This window comes from Myxocyprinus asiaticus, chromosome 38, assembly GCF_019703515.2.
Source record: "Myxocyprinus asiaticus isolate MX2 ecotype Aquarium Trade chromosome 38, UBuf_Myxa_2, whole genome shotgun sequence".
NCBI lineage: Eukaryota > Metazoa > Chordata > Actinopteri > Cypriniformes > Catostomidae > Myxocyprinus > Myxocyprinus asiaticus.
In genome coordinates this window covers 30,070,212-30,092,663 of record NC_059381.1, presented here as the reverse complement: position 1 = coordinate 30,092,663, position 22,452 = coordinate 30,070,212, and the positions used below count along the sequence as shown (strand labels likewise).

The window sequence follows — 22,452 nt, the reverse complement described above, 5'->3', positions numbered from 1 at the left end:
TATATATATATATATATATATATATATATATAAAATACTTTTTTTTACCAAATTTATTTATCTTGGTTTTATGAACATACTATTGTTTATTGTTAGTTCATGTGTAGCTGTTACATTAACTAGTATAATATAGTGTTACCATATTATTTAGAAATAAGTTTTCATCGTCTTCAAAGTCCTGCTTTTTCTCATCCAAGTAATGAACAGCATTCCAAAAAATAAATAGAACACGACTGCATAATGCAGTGACAGTGGGAGTGGAAGACAGACTGTACACCATATTTCACCCCCCACAGCGGCCAATTTGAGAACGACTGAATCAGCTTGAAATTCTATTCCATCTCTGAGTGTGATTCTTAGATGCATCTTTTTCCTACTCAACATTTATTCTTTTTATTTATTTCTCTGTACAAGTTATAGGCAAATATTTGTTATGCAGTTATTGTGCATATAACATGTGTTGTAGTAGCATATTAGAATAATCAAGATTTAAATATTTTCATTTTGCAACAACCATTCATTGCAATTGGTGTTAATTATATTGATTTTTTGATTAATGAGGATGGTTTAGAAATATCAGTATTTGTCATAAAAATACTATTCTACTATTAATATTTCTTTCTGTGCAAAAGTTTAGCAATTTGCAAATTACTGAGCACACTTTTAACTGAAAGGAATGGTTCATCCAAAAATGAAATTTCTCTTATTTACTCACCCTCATGCCATCCCAGATGTGTGTGACTTTCTTTCTTCTGCAGAACACAAATTAAGATTTTTAGACAAATATTCCAGTTCTGTAGGTCCATACAATGCAAGTGAATGGTGACCAGAGCTTTGAAACTCCAAAAAGCACATAAATGCAGCATAAAAGTAATCCATAAGACTCCAGTGGTTAAATCCATATCTTCCGAAGCAATAATAATATAAAGGTATGGGTGAGAAACAGATAAATATTAAAGTCCTTTTTTTCTCTAAATCTCCACATTTGACTAGCCCCGACCAGTAGGTGGTGATATGCGATAACAATATGAATCGCCAAAAAACAAAAGGAGAATCTGAAAGTGAATGTGGAGATTTATGGGAAAAAGGACTTAAATATTCATCTGTTTCTCACACACACCTATCATATCGCTTCTGAAGACATGGATTTAACCACTGGAGTCGTATGGATTACTTTTATGCTGTCTTTTTATGATTTTTGGAGCTTCAAAGTTCTGGTCACCATTCACTTGCATTGTATGGACCTACAGAGCTAAAGTATTCTTCTAAAAATCTTCATTTGTGTTCAGCAGAAGAAAGAAAGTCATACACATCCGGGATGGCATGAGAGTGGGTAAATGATGAGAGAATTTTCATTTTTGGATGAATTATCACTTGAAGGTTGCTAGGGGGACTGTCAGTACAGTTAGTGTCCTTTACAAAACCTGTGTTTCTGAATGCAACCATTTACATGATATAATTGTTCAATGGTATATCTACATCCTCTCCTTAATAGTGAGGAAGAAGAAAAAGAAGAGGAAACGAAGGTCTCGCTACCAAGCAGTCAGCCAGTGAACACGCAGACTACATCAGAGGAGACCAACAGTGACTCTACAGAGGGGCAAGAGACGGTTACTACCGATGACCCTACAGAAGCTGTTGTTAAGATGCAAAAAGAGGGGGACGAAATCTTTGAGCCAACAGAAGAGAAGGCTATACCTGAGATTTCAGACTCCAGCCAATCGCAGGAAGAAAAAGAGCAGCAGCCAATCAGCAGCCCAGCAGATCCACCTGTGGAGAAGATAACATACCAAAAGCTGTTGAAGGAGGGACGCAGATTTAACATCGACCTGGTCTCCAAGGTTCGTATGCATTTTGTATGATAATATAAGTAGTATAAAGAGCTGGCCAAAATAAATAAGACCTGCCACCTAAAAGTGTAGTAATAGTTAACATTGTTAACTCATTGTCATTATGTTCACATTTACACCTGCATGAGTGACTGGTTGCGATTATAATGGCTCACTAACAAATATTATGTAGTGGACTTGGATGGCAGTGAAACTAAATTTATTGTGTTCTACTCTGACCCCCTTCAAAGTTGATGTATTCGCGTGGCGCACTGGTGGATCTGCTCATCAAGTCTAATGTGAGTCGTTACGCAGAGTTCAAGAACATTAGCCGCATCCTCACCTGCAGAAATGGAAAAGTGGAGCAGGTATGCAACAATTCTTTTGCACAAATTCCTACTAACAGAATAAAAGAATTGCTGAAGAATCACAAAATCAAACTGTCAGGTCACCCGAGCCATATCATGGAAACAGAATATTATAAAGAAATGGGGTTGGGCTCTTTTGAATGATGTCAGTAAGAAACCACTCAGAACACCATAGCAGCTGCATGACAATGAGCAAAAACCACTCACAACACCCTTGCATTGTGGTGATGAGTTTTGCACAAGCAAGCACCACTTTCTTCAGAAAGTGTCATTCTACAACATTTCATGAAAAAAGATGATCATAACAATAAAACTACAGTAACTAAATTATTTTTTTATTTTTTATTCAAGCATGCTGTTTGCCTTTGGTTTAAGATAATATGCTTACCTGATGATCGTGTTGTATTTTTGTCCTTGCATTAAGGATTCTGATTCAAATTACTATAGCGATTCAGCTAAGATAAAATGATTAAATAGATGCTGCTGGATTCATCCATTTGTATTTACTAATGTACCTGATAAGAGCATTGACGCAAAAGGTGTTTCTCATTTCACTAAAAACATTAAAAGCAGCATTGTAATGCTATAACCATCTGTTTGAGTAATGTGGGGCTAAACATAATCCCTTTCTCGCACAATCGTTCCATCCCTCTCTCTTTCTGTGCCTGTGTGTGTTATTTGATGCATATTTGTACATGCACACATACTTTCATTTAAAAGGGATTGTTAACCCTAAAAATAAAAAAATGATGTCATCATTTACTCACCATCATGATGTTCCAAACCCTTATGACTTTATTTCTTCTGTGGAACACTAAAAGATATGTTAGGCAAAATGTTTGTCTCAGTCACCTTTTAGTTTCCTTGCATTTTATTTTCTTCTCTCCATACAATGAAAGTAAGTGGTGACTGTGGCTAACATATCCCTTTTACTCCTTCGTTCCTGACTCTTCCTCCGCTTAAGGTGCCGTGTTCGCGGGCTGATGTGTTTGCCAGTAAGCAGCTGACTGTGGTGGAGAAACGCATGCTGATGAAGTATCTTACCTTCTGTCTGGACTTTGAGCAGCACCCAGAGGAGTACCAGGGTATGACCCTATGTGTTTCTTTCTCTGCTGCTTTCAGGTTCACATAGGACCTCAAAGATCTATCACAGACATCTACTGCATTTGTCATATCTTTAATACAAGGTCATGCTGGAAGACAGTCTCTGTGAATTAGAGAATTTTGAGCTTAAACACAATTTGAAATCAAAACTGACCCATGTTTACTTTATTACTTTAAATGTCCCTGATCTTAATGTGCATGATTCATCATTGCATGTGTTTCTACAGAAACTAACGTTTGTTTTTTTATAATCTTTCATCATAATGTAATAACTTTCACCACTTTTAAAATATCTTTTCTTTCGATGGTACAAAAGACGTGTGGTTGGGAAAAAAATATAATTAACCAATAATATTATAACTTAACATCTACGATCCAATGAAATCCCAATTTTGCCTCTCTTGCCTTAAAACGTAAACTTATTGTTTTTTTATTTATTTTAAATTACACTTAATTTAGTTTCAAACTTCTTTTGAAACGTCTTTCTAGCAAGTCAGTCCACTGTCAGCCATCTTTTGGACGCTCTATTTCTAGTCATGCCAGTGCAGCTCCTGTCTTCTTGAATTGGGAAAGATCAAAATCATGTTTACGATCAAAGAACATATTTCAAATCAGCAATAAAATCTGACAACACTGGTATCATAAATTGTGCTTCTTTACCTCAGATTACATAAAAAAAACCAATTTTGTGTAGTGTATAGCTAATCTGCATGTGCGTTGTCTGTATCTAAAAGGTGATTGACTCTTTTACCTGTAAGGCTGGATTTCCTTTCAACATCTGTTGACCGTTTGGTGCTGTTGGGCATTCCAGTTTCTCCCATTCATTTTAATAGAAGTGGCCCACCTCTGCTAAATAACCTCTGGTATTCCCACATATTCTCCCTTGAAACTATAATAGATTTACAATTTTCCTTCTTTTAGACTCCTCAGAGAAACCATTTAGGGAGTTCCTGAAGACCAAGAAACTGACAGAGAACCTGCAAGACTTCGTCCTGCACTCCATTGCTATGGTGTCACAGGAGACCCCTACGGAGGAGGGACTAAAGGCCACACAGCACTTCCTGCGATGCTTGGGTCGCTACGGCAACACTCCCTTCCTGTTCCCACTGTATGGCCTGGGAGAAATTCCACAGTGCTTTTGCAGGTAAACGATAATGGATGCTCTTAATAGAATATAAAGTTCAATTTCTTACAAATAGAAACAGTTCAGACTTTGGCAAAAAAAAAAACATTTAGATTATGCAAGGAACATTTAACTATCATAATGTCTCAGTGAAGGCAATCAGCTTTTTTTAAAGGTGTGATAATGAGACATGACATTTTCATTTGTTATTTTCTTACTTAAAATAAGAGCTTGTCCTTTACAAAAATACCGTAGCAATCAGCAGTTGATGATAAAATGTTAAACATCATCGCAAAGGTGAAAGATCTCAGCTTTCTAATGACACCTAGATTGAGCTTCTAGTCCACTCAGAAGCCGAGATATACAATGACAGTGGGGGTGGTGCATGAACTGAATGTCCATGGAGTGAGGGCTAAAATGCGTTAGAGCGCCAACATTTCAGATCAGCATTTTGTGACTGAAGGTGTACTTTTTCTAGTACTTGCTGCTATCTAGTGGAATAAAATAAGACTTTTCGGTGGGAGATGGAGTGAACAGAACCAGAATTACATGCTTAAAAATTAAGGACAAAAAATATATATTATATATAAAAGAAAATTCTTATCATTAGATTGTAAACATCTTCAATATTATTTATTAATAATTGGAGTCTTTGTTTATATCTGAAAATGTTTTATAAAGTTTTAGCAATTAGTCCATAGTATGTGTTTTTGGCTAAATATTCTCATATATGAATTGATAATATTCTTACGTGGGTTGGAATGAAGAGTGACATTTTAAAACACATTTATCAGATTTTTTTGTAAAAGAAATTGTTAAACTGCACAGTAATTTTATTGAAAACTGGAGACTATGAACAAAGATTGAGGCAAACAATTATCACAATCACTTGAAAAGATAAAAGCATCATTTATTAGTGATTACACACTAAGACATAAAAGACATTTACTTTACTTCTTTGAAAAAGTACATTACTAATTACTTTACTCTTGAATTATTTTCTGAAAACAAATTCAAAATGCCTATTTTTCTCATAAGTTATACACTCAGCACCTCACATTTCTCCTTCACAATGACTTGTTACGGGGCCATAATTCATGTATTCTACATAAATAATGTATTATAAATAAGCATAACCCTATAATATACTTAAAAGTGATTAAATTAATTGTAAGTAACTGTAATCTGATTACAAGAATTTAAAATGTAATTCATTACTTTTTTTTTACTAAAAAAGTAATTCGATTACAGTAACTAATTAATTTGTAATTGTATTACACCCAACACTTCTCCCGTAGTCTCTCGTTGGAAAAAAGCAAGCGCGAGTTAGAGAAATGCCAGACGGCAACAGTTGCTAAGATAGGATTGGCCAGAAACGCTTTGAAGGCGGGGCTCAGTGAAGGGTCAATAATCAATATTTTTACCCATACCTAATCTTTATTATTTTTCTTTTAAGGCATTCATTTTGTTAGGTTCAACATAGCAAAATACAATTATTTTTGCGTACCTCCTATATAAACAAATTTTTAAGTGAGTAGTTCACACAAAAATTCAAATACTGTCATCATTTACTCACCCTCATGTCTTTCCAAATATGTATGACTTAACAAGAATTATACTGGTTGTTTTTGCCATGCAATTACAACAAATATGGACTGAGGCTTTCAAGCTGTAAAAACAAAAGGATGCAAAGCCATCATAAAAGTATCATAAAATGAATGAATGAATGAATGAATGATTGTGACTGGTTTCATTGAAATCAACTGATTTGTTCAGTTGGTTCATAAATCTGCCATTTTTACTTCTGATATTGTTACAAACTCTCATGAACGTGCCAAGGAAAGCTAGGGCGGATGTCAAGATTTTCAGTGAATAACGTCGTAAATTGTAATAGTTTGTTCCTTACACAATGCTATTGTATGACTTAAGAAGACACATATATACAGTATAGAGTGGCAAGAAAAAGTATGTGAACCTTTTGGAATTAGCTGGTTTTCTGCATTAATTGGTCATAATTAATTTTTCGTGGTGTCCTGCCATGGACACCATGCCTGTTTAATGTTTTCCATTTAGTAGACTTATGACAGAGATGTTAACCAGTTCCAGTGATTCCTTCAAGTATTTAGCTCTCACTCTAGGGTACTTTTTTTTTTTACCTCATCAAGCATTCTGCTGTGTGCCTTTTGAATCATCTTGGCTGGATGGACACTTCTAGGGAGAGTAGTCACAGTACTAAATCGTTTAGTTTGTTGAGAATTTTCTAACTGTGGACAGATGAATATCTAAGCTCTTCAAAATAACTTTGTAACCCTTTCCAGCTTCATGCAAAGCAATAATTCTTGATCGTAGGTCTTCTGAGATCTCTTTTTTTTTTGTGAGGCATAGTCCATATCAGCAGATGCTTCTTGTGACTAGCGAACTAGGGCTGCAACTAACGATTATTTTGATAATCGATTAATCTAACAATTATTAGAACGATTATTCTACTATTCGGCGATTATTGCAATGATTAATCATTAGCTCTTAACCAATTATTCACCTTGTGCCCCGACTTAAATGGTTGTAATAAACGTGCTTACTAACAATAAAGAGGACAAAATCATCTTTTAAAAATACCTCTAAATGACATTCACTGAATTAAAGGGAAGAAAATACTTTTTATTAAGTTTAATTCAGTAAAGAAATTCACTGCAAAAAATCCTATTGTTATCAAGTGTTTTTGTTTTGTTTTCCATTTAAAATTGTATAAAAATCCTTAAAACAAGATACATTTATTTGAGAAGCAACATATAAGATGTTTAGACTTGCTTTAAGATAATTTATCTTAAATATAAGTGTATTTTTTCACTTGGTTATACTTCTGCGAGTGCAGTAAAGACAAAATATACTTTAATTCAAGATCTATTCTCTAAAAGCAAGTCTAAATATCTTATATGCTGCTTCTTAGGTGAATGCATCTTTTTTTTTTTTTTTAAAGGATTTTTAGATATTTTTAAATATTCCCAATGTGCTCTAAGTCCTCGTGGTGGCGTAGTGACTCTCCTCAATCCGGGGTGGCGGAGGACGAATCTCAGTTGCTTCCGCTTCCGAGACTGTCAATCCACGCATCTTATTACGTGGCTTGTTGAGCGCGTTACCGCGGAGACATAGTGTGTGTGGAGGCTTCACGCAATTCTCTGCAGCATCCACGCACAACTCACCACACGCCCCACCGAGAGCGAGAACCACATTATTTGTATTTTTAATATTATATTCAACATTCTCAGATAAAAAAAAATTTCTTCTGCAGTATTTTGTTGCAATGTATAATGGGGCAAAGACTACCCTCTCTCACATTATTGTTCACTTCAATCCATCTTTAACTCACAAAAAACAAACTCTCTCTTATTAATAAAGCTGCGTATTGTCAATTTTCTTCACGATAAGAAATGCACAGTGACACATATTATGATTCAATAAGTCACAAGCCATCACGTTATAATCTAGCTGCATTAAGTGTGCACGCTTGAGGGATGAGCGTCCCCAAGACAGAGTGTCCATCAGCCGGGTGCAGTTTCAATCTCTCCCCCTTAGATCGGGACATTCGCGCAACTCATAGAAGAGGCGCTGACAGCACAGAGAAATGCTAGATTTGGAGTTTGTAGTTATTTACATGATCTGCTTCCATATTATTTGAACTTTAATAAAGATATAACTGCATTAAAGATGTAAAGCCGGGGTGTTTCCTTTAAAGACGCTCAGCACGCAAGTTTTGCTTCAGTGGAGCGGCAGCTACAGCTCCACTTATTTCCACAACAAGAGTGCTTCTGTATTTACTTATTTTGTATTTTTGCATTATAATTCCCTCATACTTTGCGATCTACATCACCCGAAGCTGAGATCATATGACGATTCAACAACGAACATTTTTGTCCAAATTTTTTTATTGTCGACATTGTCGATAACGCAGACTAATCGTTTCAGCTCAAAATATTTGAGTGCGTTTTATAAGTCAAAGTAGCTCTAACCCACACCTCCAGTCTCGTTTCATTAATTGGATGCAAGGTTTGCTAACTCCTGACTCTAATTAGCTTTTGTTGACATAATTAGCCTAGGGTTCACATTCTTTTTCCAATCTACACTGTGAATGTTTGAATGATGTATTCAGTATGTACAAGAACAATACATTAATTTGTGTGTTATTAGTTAAAACAGATTGTTTTTGTTCATTATTGTAACTTAGATGAAGATCAAGCCAGATTTTAAGACAAATTTATACATAAATGCAGGTCATTCCAAAGCGTTCACATACTTTTTTTTGCCACTTTGTGTGTGTATGTGTGTGTGTGTGTGTGTGTAATATATATAATATGCACACTGATGAGCCAAAACATTATGACCACCTGCCTAATATGATGTTGGTCCTCCATGTGCCACCAAAACAGTGCCGACCCACCAAGGCATGGACTGTACAAGACCCCTGAAGGTGTCCTGTGGTATCTGGCACCAAGACATCAGCAGCAGATCCTTCAAGTCCTGTAAGTTGTGAGGTGGGGCTGCCGTGGATCGGACTTGTTGGTCCAGCACATCCCACAGATGCTCAATTGGATTGAGATCTGGGGAATTTGGAGGCCAGGGCAACACCTTGAACTCTTCATCGTGTTCCTCAAACCATTCCTAAACAATGTGTGCAGTGTAGCAGGGCGCATTATCCTGCTGAAAGAGGCCACTGCCATCAGGGAATACCATTGCCATGAAGGGGTGTACCTGGTCTGCAACGATGTTTAGGTAGGTGGCACGTGTCAAATTGACATCCACATGAATGGCCGGACCCAGGGAACTGATTGTTCACTTACCATCTAATCTACCCAGACCTTGAGATGTGGCCTTGTTAGATGATCAACGTTAATCGCTTCACCTGTGAGTGGCCATAATGTTTTGGCTCATTGGTGTGTGTGTGTGTGTGTGTGTGTGTGTGTATATATATATATATATATATATTAGTATATATATATAATCCACAAGACTACCTTTGATGCTTTATGGTTCTTTTGTATTCTTTTTGAAGCCTTAAAGGTCCAGTCTCCATTCTTTGTAATTGCATAGAAAATAAACCGTTAGTGCATTCTTAAAAAAAAAATTATTTTGTGTTCCACAGAATAAAGAAAGTCATACGTGTCTGGAATTATATGAAGGTGAGTACATAATGACAGAATTTAGATTTTAGGGTGAACTATTCTGTTAAGCTCTGCTTTAGCTCAGACACTTTCAGCTCAGAGGGGGAAGGGATGAAACGGACAGTTAGAAAGAGGAGGGTCAAAGCTCTGCAGGACCGTGAATGTCTGCTTTTAGCACTCTTAAGTCTGCTGGGAACAGTGCTGTGAACTGGTGCCACTTAGAGTCTGAGAGGAAACATCACAGAAACCATGAGCTGGCATCAGGCCAGGTTACAGAGAACATCTCCCCAAAGACAGCAGAGCCAGTCAAGTGTTTATCTAAAAACACACATATGACTCTAGTCTCCGATTTGAGTGTTGGGGGAAGCTCTGCTTTGACATATATGTCAGTTAATACACACAATATGTCAAAAAGGTTGTTTTGTTGATAGTGCTGGGCTATAAAGCTTAAAAATATTATATCTCAATGTTTTTCAGCCTTTTGACAAATTGATATCTCGACATTTCTGTATTTGTTCTAAAAATGGTTTAAAAGGGTGTGTTTTTGAGTCAGAGGAACTATAATTTAGTCCGAAGAGCCATTGTTTTAGATTCAAAATGTTTAATGTAAGAACTAAAACATTAAAATCTTGGCTATAGTTAAAATTAATCAAGGTTTTCTACACTGTTTTTCTATAAATGAATAAAATGAAGATTTATCATTAAAGGTGCTGTAAGCGATTTTGTCAAATGTTCCTACTCCCTGAAAGATATTAATGAAATAAGTTTGGGAAATATCTCAACGGTCTCACTGACAGCTCTAGACTCTGTAAACAGTAAACAACAATGACACCTTCTGCCTGTCAATAATTTTGCATGTTTTAATAGTATTGTAGTTGCAGCGAATTATTGAGGCATACTGCATTTTTATGCCATGTTTTTAATAACAGTTGTCAGTTGAGGGCGCTATTTTGCAGCTGTTGTTTTTAACAACCGTTTCTGCAATGTCTCAATAATGCTAATGTTGGTATCTTTGGAGTAGGGGTTTTTGGAAAGAAGAGGGGGCGTGGCTAATCCAATGGCTCAGTCTCGTGCAAGTAAAATGTCTGAAATCGCTTACAGCACCTTCAATAATTTTTAATTAAATGCACCCAGATAACAATGCAATGTTACAAACTCCAGTATTTACCTACATATAATTTTACTTAAACATGCAAAATGCCACTTAGGGTGAACATTTTTGAGGAATGTCGCAATCTAATTTCTTTGACGCAAGCAAACTGAATTAGAGTTTTGAAATGATTAATTGAAACTGACAGTTTGAACTCACAGGAAACTTAATGGGCACATAAAATGCACATTAAAATCATTGTGATTTTCACAATGTTTCCAGCAAATATATTGAGAATATTCTATACATCACCTAGCCCTAAATGTTGATATACTTATGTTGGGCCTCATGTATTCAGATAGAAGACAAAGGCAGGCCTAATACAGTCGTAAAAACCTAACTCAAGCCCCCACCTTCCAAGTCGTAAATCTTACTGATAAAAATCGCGCCGAAATCAAACAAAGGGAGTCCAAAACAGACTACAAATCCATGAAGCCTTGCTCACTAAAGGATCGAACTCTCAACTCCTATTGGATGAGGCACACAACAGAACGTCCCTCAAACCATGACATCATCAGGAGTTGAAATACCTCTGAAATGCTTCCAGAATTCGCTTCCAGCGACTTTGTTTGCAGCGTGTGGACGCAGCTCTTCGCTGCTCTCCGGTGCAACCTCGTGGCACAAGGAAGTAACGTCCGACTTGAAACTGTGGCCATACAATCTCCATCTCGCTGGACGAGTTGAGATTACTCTGTGTTCAACTGAACACTCTAACGGATCCGAAGGAGACCGCCGAGCAATCCGCATCTTCATCCGTTTGCCTGCAGAAGTGAAGAGATTAAAGATTTCTCTTCCATCTTCAATCAAGTCGACATTTCTGAGTTCTCCGCCAGCCCGCCGAGAATCAACAGCCGTACCGCCCGCCGACAGAGCGAGGAAACGGCCTCCCGTCATCACCCGAGCCTCAAGGAACCGGGTTGGAGTTAAAGGACGGAGGAAAACACATTCTACCTGTGTCCTCATGCGATTCAAGTAAGAGGTTTACGTCTGGGCAGAGATAGAATATTATAGTGTGTTATTCTTGTGTTTCAAGGTTTTTGCTTGTACAGTTTACGGACCGCCATGTCCGCTCATTATTAATACTCAGGGTATTAATTATCACAAATTTGTTTTGCTGTATTGTGGTCCAATCAAATTGGATTGTTGTGCAATTTCGCCATCGCGGGTGAGACAGCAACTGAGTTCATCCATTAAAGAGTCAAATAACGCGGGACTTTTTCGAGCCCCGCTCGTAAAACCGCGTCTCTGAGTGATAAACTGAGAGCTGCTTTCTCTCCCACTATCGCGAAATCGGCTTTAGGGCTGTCACTTCTCTCTCTCTCTCTCTCTCGTACTAACAACACTGACACACACACACTGTCACACACACACCTTATGTGTTATAGGATTATTTTATTTCCATATCTAATCATATCACTGTTTAGTTTGTAGTTGTAAGTCGGAAGTTTATTGACTGCATTGTATTAATTATTAATTGATATTACTGCATAAATAAACTTTGTTTATATTACAAAGAGAAGTGTTTTGGTTTGTTTTGCATACGCCTGTGTCATGCTGACGGGATGCCAGTGCTCGGATTCAAGCCTTCATTCATTGTTTTTTCCGGAAAATCGATATTCTTCGGATGTCGATTTTCCTAAGAAAACAATCTAATATTGAGACTGTTTTACTATTTGGTTATTAGTCCCTGATTCCAGGGTGGTGCCCCGTCAATGTTAATCCTTATTAATATTCTATTGATTTTTGATAATTGATAATTATCTTTGATGGTTGTTGAATTTGAATGATCAATAAGCTAGTGTTAATTTTAATTAATGTTTCACCGATGTTAACAATTAACGATTATCTTTGATAATTGTTGATTTAAAGGATTAAAAAAAGCTAACATTGATTCTCATCAATGTTCTATTGATTTAATAATTAATAATTATCTTTGATAATTATTAATTATTGCTAATAACCAAACTTGCTCCTAAACATAGCACACTACATTTACTGGAACCCATATGAGGTTTTAATGAGTTAGATTCAATTAATTAATTTAAATATTAATTAATAACTACAGAAATAATTATTAATTATTTCTGATAGTAACACTGATCTAAACAACCAGTAAAGCCCTACACTTAAATAGATCAGACCAGTAATATAGATTACTGATAGGGTAAACATATCGTGAAATGTGTCATAAAACACGTCAGATAAATATCCTATTTAATCAATTCAGTTTTCATTTGATTGTGTTCTCTTGTCTGAATTTTCTGAACAGTTTTAACTGTTATATAATCATGTTTTCTGATATGATTTATCGTAATGCTATGTAATGACAATTTAACCCTCCACCTCACAATTTAATCTTGATGTCGGAGCCCCCCTTGTCTGTGGAGCATATTAATTTGCATTTTTGATTTCCATAGTTTTCCACTAATCACCCTTGCTGACATTCAGATAAGCACGCTAGCGCACCGAGGCGTGAACCCACCTGCAAGCTGTCCATCATCTGCGCAGGGAAAGCACGAAACAGTTATCATCACTGACGTTTTTTTCCCTCCAAAACTTAATATTAGAATTAAGTCTGTTTTTTTTTTGTTTTTTTATCGTCTGAGGAGATTTTTACAAATGGCTATGCAAAAGAAAGAGAAGTTTGCTCCCCAAATGAATTAAAGTTAAGCTCAATTGACAGCATTTGTGGCATAATGTTGGTTACCACAAAAAAAGTATTTTGACTCTTGCTTTGTTTATAAAAAAAAAAAGAAGCAAAAATCTTGGTTATAGTAAGGGGCATACTGAACAATGGAAGTGAATGGGGCCAGTTCATATCCATTCAAATACACCGTTTCAAAAGTACTGCCACAAGACCTAAACCTACATGTTAACATGATTTTAGTGTGATAAAATCAAGGATTGACCAGTGTTACAGTGATTACCAGATTACATGGTTTATTGGCATTACATCGTCATGACAGTGAAGTTGTAATATTGGGTATAACTTCACACGGTAAAATTTAGTAAGCGATTTTATCACACTAAAAACATGTTTACACAGGTAATGTTTACATCTTGTGGCTATACTTTTGAAACAGTGTATATTTATACATTTATGGACTGGCCCCCATTCACTTCCATTGTAAGTGCCTCACTGTAACTGCAACGTTTTTTTTTTTTTTTTTTTTTTATAAACAAGGGACAAGTCGAAATTACTTTTTGGTATTAATCAACATGCTGTTAAAAGAGCTTTATTTGCATTTTTTAACCCAGAACAGGTCGTTTTCAGGTCTCTCCTGATAGGTTTGCGAACAGCAGTGAAAATGCTAAATACAAATGTCGAAATGGACAGGTTGCGTGATATTTGCACATCCTCAAACCATGAACAAAAAAAAAAGTACTTGGGTAATGATTGCTATGGTAAAGATTCAATCCAGACTACATTAATACAGGTTCACTTGCAACAAGGATGTGTTTTGTGCAGCGAATTATTGGCTGCCGTGAACTGTGTAATTTCTGTGCCTCTTGAATCACCAAATTAAATTGCAAAAATAATTACATGTTTCTTAAACACTCCCCCATCTGTCATTGGTTGGACAAAGAGACAGTCCCGCCCCACACAAGATCCATTGGTTGAGCTAATGTTGCTGTGCCTGGCTAGTTGGGAAGTTCCACAGTGTTTACACTTTTCAGTGAAATCAACCTGCATTTTAAGCTGTGATAGGAGACAAATCACTTTTATCTTTTGTGTGATAACCCGTTTTGGTACTGTGTTTGGGTCACTGCTTGATGTCCACTGTAAAATCTGGGTCATTAAAGGGACAGTTCACCCAAAAATTGTAATTCTGTCATCATTGACTCACCCTTCCAAACCCATACGACTGTCTTCTGTTGAACACAAAATGAGATATTTAGGAGAATGTTAGGGACATTTAGTCTCACTCCACATTCACTTTTATTGTATGGAAGTGAATTGTATTGTCAGATATCTCCTCATGTGTTTCACGAAAGAAAGTCATACAGGTTTGAAATAACATGAGGTTGAATAAGACAAATGAATTTTCATTTTCAGATGAACTAGCCTTTTAACCTCCTGAGACCCGTGCGTGACTTCTGTGTGCATTTTCTGTTTCCCTTTTTGATTTAGCCCCTAAGAAACATGCACAAAAAAAAAAGAAATTTGACTAGATAGTTTTCCTAAAAATTGATGTCCACATATGTGGACAGCGGGACTAAGTTGTGAAATTTTAAACAATACCAAGCTTTCAGACATACGCCACACCGCTGTGGGATGTGTTTACATGAACATTAAAATATGAGGACGCTTAGTAAAACCTTTGAGTAGAAGTCACGATCAGTAAAAGAAGCTGTTTTAACCACTCGATGATGATTTAAAGTAATATATATATGCAGTAGATAATGTTTAATTTGTCTTGTTTACATTGTGAATTAATGACGCTAATGTGCTAACACGCTATATACATGCTATATGCACCGATCACACTCTGTTATTGTAATTTATGATGACACTTATACTACTGCAAAGATAGGTTTATAAAAGAGTGTTCATATTCAGAATAAAGACAAAAGAATGGTGATAGAGGCAGATGTGTGAATGGCTTTCGCAGCAGATGACTCATGAGTGAATGGGTACTTGAGAGAATTTGAGGAGATTTGATTCCTTTTGTGGACTAATTAAATAAACAAAAACAAAAAAATTGCATGACATGTTTTTGGAAAATGTCTCTATGCGAACAAAGGTAAATTTGCACCAGCTCACTAATAACGCTGGTGTGTTCACTTTGAATACAGACTGAACAATGTAAACAAAGTAGTAGGTGGAGCTTCAGGTCTCACCTACCGATGACATGGACCAATGGCAGTAAGAAGGTGTTTAGAAGTTTTCCTAAAATTTTGCCCTGTCGAGCTGTTACGAACGAACACAAAAACACCTTCTTTTTGACCAGATTTTGTTCTAAATTACGTCACACCCTTATGAAGTACATCTGGGCCTAAATTAGTGAATGACTTAACCTACAGTGTGCTGTCTGTCTGCACTGGTCTCAGAACAGTTTGAAATGCACCTTATTTTCATCCTAACCCCAGGAAAATGTTACTGCTTTTGGATGCATCCATTGATTCCGAATGTGAAAATGCCCAGTGAAAATAGGATATTTTAAGGACAATGAGCCTATAGTCCACATACGTGGTAAAATAAAATCAAATCACTTTGTCACACAGCCATATACACAAGTGCAATGGTGTGTGAAATTCTTGGGTGCAGTTCCGATCAACATAGCAGTCGTGACAGTGATGAGACATATACCAATTTACAATTGGTCATTGTGTTTAACAGTGTCGTTTCGCGATAAATCGATACAAATTAAAATATGGCATATCGGATGAAACTAGAGACTCCACTCTTTTGACTCAAACAGGTTTTAAAGTAAAATCTTAATGAGGTGTCTTAACAGATGTAGTTTTGTTGCCGTTTCTCCCAAAGACAAACTCAGCTGAGATCGGCGCCATGTTGTTTTGTCATATGACTTGGAGCGTCGAAAGTTTAACATTTTAATGACAGCCTAGAGTCTCCTGAACTGAGATCAGTCAGTTTAAATGAAATTAAATCATGCATAGCCTATAGCGAAGCAAAAACGTAATGCCCACGCATTTGGACGCAGGGTCTCAGGAGGTTAAACAAAGCTAGTTGAGATCCACTGAATTAAAGTATACACTGTGCCATTGCTCTAGTGCGAGAATGTCAGATCGGACAAGTGAGTCTAATAGAGAAATAAAAGCAAGAAATTAAGTGCTACAGAGGGAGATGACAAGAGGAAAAAGAGATCAAATATTAGGAGGGGATAGGTGAGAGAAAATGGAGCTCAGTGGGGACAAAAGCGAGGGATTAAGAGACAAAAGTCAGCAGGGGAGCAAAAGCGACAGAGGTGGCTTCATTTATCATGCTGATACCTGCTTGCAGGTGATAGATGGATATATGGAGGTGCAAACTCGATAATGCTCACTCGCTCAGGTTATTCACAGATCAGCGAGCAGCTCTGCTAATATAGTGATGAAATGCTTTACTGACCTCACCCGCATTATCCCTCAAGTTTTGACAGCGGAGACTTTTTCATTTCTAAATAACCTTTGGCACTCTGACTGCTGTCTTCCGTCTTCTGCGCCCCATTCTGGTTCCTCCGTTTCAGTCACCAGGATGTTTTGGAGACAATGTGATCCATTCAGCCCGGTAAACACATTTGGCCATGACAGGTTATGATTTGCACCTGCGATCACGATGCTCCAATCAGACAACAGTCAAACAGAAACAGATTGAGAGGATGGGGAAATGCATTAATTAGATGCGATGATTGTCTTTGCGGCATTGCCTCACATATAACATTTCCTCTCTGTCATTTGTTTCCCTCCCCTGTTACTGTGCGTTCTCAAGGAGCAATACACATTTAATATATTCAGATCTAAACAGGATTTAATTTTCAGATAGAAAGGCCTGCCAGCCAGCATGGCGCTTTGTTTTCTTTTAATTATTGGCCAACCATTAGCACCCTGCTCGGGCTTCCAGCACCCTAGATTACACGCGAATTTGCCGGCAATGAACCTGACAGGTAAGTGGTCTTTGCTGCGTGTGGTAATTTTGTTTGTTTAGCATCTCCTGCATCGTAAGGGGATTTATTGTTGACGCACACAGAACGCTGATGAAACGTTCTCTTTTTCGGGGGCCTCCCATGGGCGCTCGAATTTTCCTGAAACCTGGTTTGGCTTTTGAGAAGGGGGAGCGTGTCCAAACGTGGCAGCAGTTTTTTGTGGCGTTGTATAGCCTTAATTAAGTGAGTCAAGCTTTTCTTCCCTTTGTTTAATAGACTGAGATCTAACAGGTCACAAGGGATGCATTCAAGATCTTTTAGATTAATGGCTTCAATTCCGGCCCATTATTGACTATCTGTTTTGCTCCCTTTGTTTACTGAGGGTGAGCTGTAATTTTTGGCTTCTCATCAAAAACAAACAAAAATAATCAAAAGGCACTTCACATATATATATATATATATATATATATATATATATATATATATATATATATATATATATATATATATATATATATATATATAAATAAGATCATGACCAGTAGGAAATGTAATGGGATGGTACATTTCTAGGATTAGATTTGTGCCAAAAGTATTGAACATTGCTTCTCAAGTATCAAACAAAAATGTAATTTGTGCAAGAATTAAGACAATTTATAACAGAAAAATTATTTGAGTCAAAGTATCCTTTTATGAACAGTTTTCTGTGCTTTTTTTCACTGTTCACGATTGACGATTGAACTGCATCATAGTTCTCACTTATGCTTCCAAAGTTTCTTTGCATTTCTGACCTCTTGTGTGCACGGGACCTACAGGAACATTTTCTCATTGGCTAGTGAGTTTTGGAGCAGCAGCTCTTTGCGGAAGAAGGCAGTTGCCCCCTGTAAACTAGACACCATGGAGATTTTTAATACCTGGCAAAAGAAAACCTTTAGCATTCCCATTCATCTAAATAGAGCGCAACAGTCTGGTTCCGGAAGTAAAAATCCCATTCGTTTTTTCCATAGACAAATTAATTTTCAACGATAACTAATAAACGTTTAAAGACAGACCTACCATGAACTCTGAGTTTGATATTTGATGGTATATGCTTCTGTAGAAGCCATCAGTCTGTGTTATTTCAACTTCATTGTTTAAAAATGAACAACTACACTACTCGAGATCCAGCATAGACAGATCCACCAATCAGAGAACCTTGTGCAACCAAGCCCACCAAACAAGTCCAGCAGCAAGCACCCCCCTCCATGACGCACTGTGAATAACACAATCAAGTTGGTCTCCCTACACCTTCATACTACATATATTTGTGAATATTGGTATATTTTGCAGTAAACTTAAAATATATTGTTTTTATACCTATAACAAAGTCTTTCTAGCAAGTCAGTCCACTCGGCGGCCATCTTTGAAAGGCTTTCAGGCATTTATTTTTCTGTGTAAACAAGTGGCGTGAAAGAGCAGCTCCTATCTACTTGAATGGGGAAAGACTTAAATCTCCAAAACGGTTGGTCAAGATCACGATCAAAGAACATATTTCAAATCAGCAGTAAAATCTGACAACACTGGAATCATAAATTGTACTTCTTCAGATTATGCAAAACAAATGAAATTTTCCGTCTTATATAGCTAATGCTAAAAGGTGATTGGCTCTTTTACCTGCAGGGTGGGACATCCTTTCTGAATTTTCTCCCATTCATTTTAATAGAAGAGGCCCGTCTCTGCTCAATAGTGTCTGCTTCTCATCAACAAGCTAAAATCTATAGTTTTATATACAGTATTTCCATCATTTATTCGATTTGCGTCATTCACAATGCTTCATGGGAGTGTAGTGAAGTGAGTGTAGGGAGTGAAGTACTCAGTCTTGTACCTTTGTCTTTTTCTCTGATTTTCAAATACTTTTTTAATTTAAATCAAAATTTGTAATGTTGTGATTCACCTCTGAGCTGGTTGGTTTGTTTTAATGATTTAGAACTCTGTTATGAAGGATTTTATGAAAAGCCTATGAAAAACATTAAGGGGAAAAATACTTCCGGAACCCAGGCAGCTATAAAAAAGTGGATGGGCTCTGTTGCGCTCTATGGAAGTTTCTTGGCTGGCACATGCATTTTTTTTTATTTTATTTTTTTTAGACAACCTTCTGAGCCGTACATGCAATGTGACTAATCACTCTGGAGGTGCAGGTAAACTACACCCTGACAATACTGATTGGCTGATGGCACCATAAAAATGCACCCAGTCCCAAGCTCTTTACTAGTGACTATCCTGAGCTGTGAGGTCAAAGGGTGCTTCTCAATTGGAAGGCTGCAGCCTAGGTAGGCTAAATATCTCGGTTGCCACGGCATCAAGCATCGTCAAAGGCCGCCTCAATTGTGAGGACCCTTGGCCTTCATTCATCATATTTTGGGGGGTGCATCAAGTGCATCCTTCACGGCCTTTAATCACCCACAGTCCCTTGCACATGCGCACTTACTAGAACATCTCGTTCTAGCGCTGCATGCTGAGGAGGAGCCTAGCCCACAGCTTCAGAAGGACTGGTCTAGGAAGGGCACAGCGTAACTAGGCTGCAGCCTTCTCAATTGAGTAGCACCCCAAGACAGCAGGCTAAAAAAAAATCCATTTCACACTTTTATATGTTGCTTGCAAAAAAAAAATTATTTCATCAGAATGCACTGCTACTTTTGATTTGCCATCAGTGATGGAAGGTACCAGCAGGGGATAACTGCTGAAGTTAAATGGCCAAACCCTGAACCTAGACATGGGTAATAAATTAGTAAACAAAATATACCAATTAATTTGTGGAACCATCCCTTTTTGGAGTTTAAAGTTTTGACTTTGAAGTAATATTTTTTGTACTAATATTTATTAATAATAATAAATTATGTAATAATATTTAAGTAGTGTTTTGTTTTTTGTTTTGTTTTTTTGGACTCAATTTGTTTTTGTTCAATACTTTAAAGTTGCATAAAATACAAAAATCTAATCCTATATGAGACACTAGCACAAAGTCAAACATGTAGCTTTTTGAAAGTCCATTCTTTGATGTTTTGTTACATTAAGTTTAATATAGCTTTACAGATCAATATCAGTGCGGGACAAAGTAGAGCATCTTACCTCACAAACTGAAATTTGTTATGGATTGCAGCCTATAGCTATCTCAACCTGTTATCTCTGAAAATATTTAAATATCATCCCATTACATTTCCTGAGGTGTGTGGAAAAAAAAGCCTCCATCCATACAAGGCTCTATTCAATTTATTTGAAGCTCTGCCATGGTGTTGCCATTAGAGTCCGACGCTTGTTTGTGCTTCTTGTTACATTACTTTTTAATTACAGAAATAACTAGTTGGAGGCAGTTGTTTTTTGGGGTAAGGGGGGTGGGGTGTTAGGTGTAAGGTGACGAAAAACGGGGAGTTGTCGAAGATTTATTTTGGATGTGACCTTCTCCACACTCGCTGCAGCTGTAATCAGTGGAATTAATAGCATAATCAAATTATACACAAACTCATAAATCATCGGTGAGCGCGCTGTCACTGCGTCAGGCTATTAATGGCCTCCATTGTTTTGCTACCGTATTAAAAAATCACATCCCCTGATTCTCGTCTTGATAGGAACTGAAATGCCATTTAGAGGCTATAAAGAGCAGGGGCTTGTGGGGGTACTGGATTTTCACAACTGTTAATTTAGCCATGATGGCGAGTGATGTCGCCAGGATGAGCGCAGGGGCTTGGATAGGGAAAGGCGGTGCCCACGCACTCCGCCCGACTGCATCATTGCGGCTGACAGTGGGCAGTTAATTAGAGTAATATCAGCTTAAACGTCTGTCAGTTAGGGTTAATGACATCAAAGGGCTTTCCCGCTGCCTCTATGGGCTTCTGTGGAGGACAGGAGATGGGCCCAGATGATTGCTTGCAGATTAAGCATCTTTTTTTCTACCCTTGCGCTTTATTAAGATGCCATGTCTTTATATTAATCTGGGCAGACAAGGCCAGAAGTTTTTTTTTCTTCTGTGTCTTAAGCTAGGAGTGAATGGGAAAGGGTGTCTATCTTACCATCTGTCTCTTCAGACATTCCTATGTGGCCCTAATATGCAACCTCTGCCCTTCTTGTACTTGACATACAATGTGCCTGCTGTGCACGGCAGGGACATAATTTCAGGTCTTTTGTGGTGTATGTTTATGCCCTTTTAATTAAAGGAATGCTCTTTTAACTACATTCAAAATTTAAAAAAGATTATTTCTGTCATTCAAAGTCTAAACTCACTAAATAGGTATTTTGTCAAAATGTTGTTATAGATGAAACTGGGTCTGTTAGATCACTATGTGTCCCATAACAGATGGGTTTGTGAAAAATTACAGTAACTTCAAAAGCCACACTAAAACCAAGTAATAATTGTTGCTAAATTAATTATTTTTAATCAATTGCTGTATTTTGCCTTTGTAGGGCAGATGTGTCCTCTAAATACATACCTACAGATTTTTAATGTGGTTTCAGACTCTGACATCTGGGATTCGAAATCTAATTTAAACCTTAAAATAAAGTTGTAGTATTTAAAACAAATTTAATCTAAGAAACATCATGATATAAAGTAAATAAGAAATATTTAAGACTCTGCACTATTTCTAGGTCACTAATTAAATAAGCAAAATGTTACCATGTTTAATTTGTACAAATATTTTTCTAAAATAAATATTATAATAGAATTTGGGTAACACTTTACAATAAGGTTCTATTCGTTAACATTAGTTAATGCATTAGGTCATGGACTAACAATGAACAGTATTTTTTATAGCTTTTATTAACCTTTGTTAAAGTTAGTTAATAAAAATACAGTTATTCATTGTTAGTACATGTTAGTTCATAGTGAATTAACTTATGTTAAAATATACTATTTTTGATTTTAAAATGTATTCTATAAAGTATTTTAAAATGAACATTATCTAAGATTAATCAATGCAAAAGTAAGTAAAAGTATTATTAATTGTTAATTCATGTTAACTAATGTTGTTAACTAATGTTAACAAATGGAAACTTATTGGAAAAAAGTGGTCTCATTCTTTTGAAATTCACTGTATAGTATGTGCAGATAAACTGTGTATTTCTCCTGTTCTTATACATTCACTGAGCACTATATTAGGTAC

The 22,452-nt window shown here is 36.7% G+C and overlaps 1 protein-coding gene across 2 annotated transcripts in view; it reads left to right on the top strand.

The window, feature by feature from the left end:
- The window catches only part of LOC127428855 (rab proteins geranylgeranyltransferase component A 2-like), a 101,887-nt gene that overhangs the window by 26,885 nt on the left and 52,550 nt on the right, over positions 1-22,452 (top strand). For both annotated transcript variants that reach the window (XM_051677494.1, XM_051677493.1), the window contains exons 5-8: positions 1,496-1,841; positions 2,081-2,197; positions 3,162-3,282; positions 4,223-4,445. In XM_051677494.1, the coding sequence (XP_051533454.1) occupies positions 1,496-1,841; positions 2,081-2,197; positions 3,162-3,282; positions 4,223-4,445 (807 nt within the window). The remainder of the gene's footprint in view (positions 1-1,495; positions 1,842-2,080; positions 2,198-3,161; positions 3,283-4,222; positions 4,446-22,452) is intronic.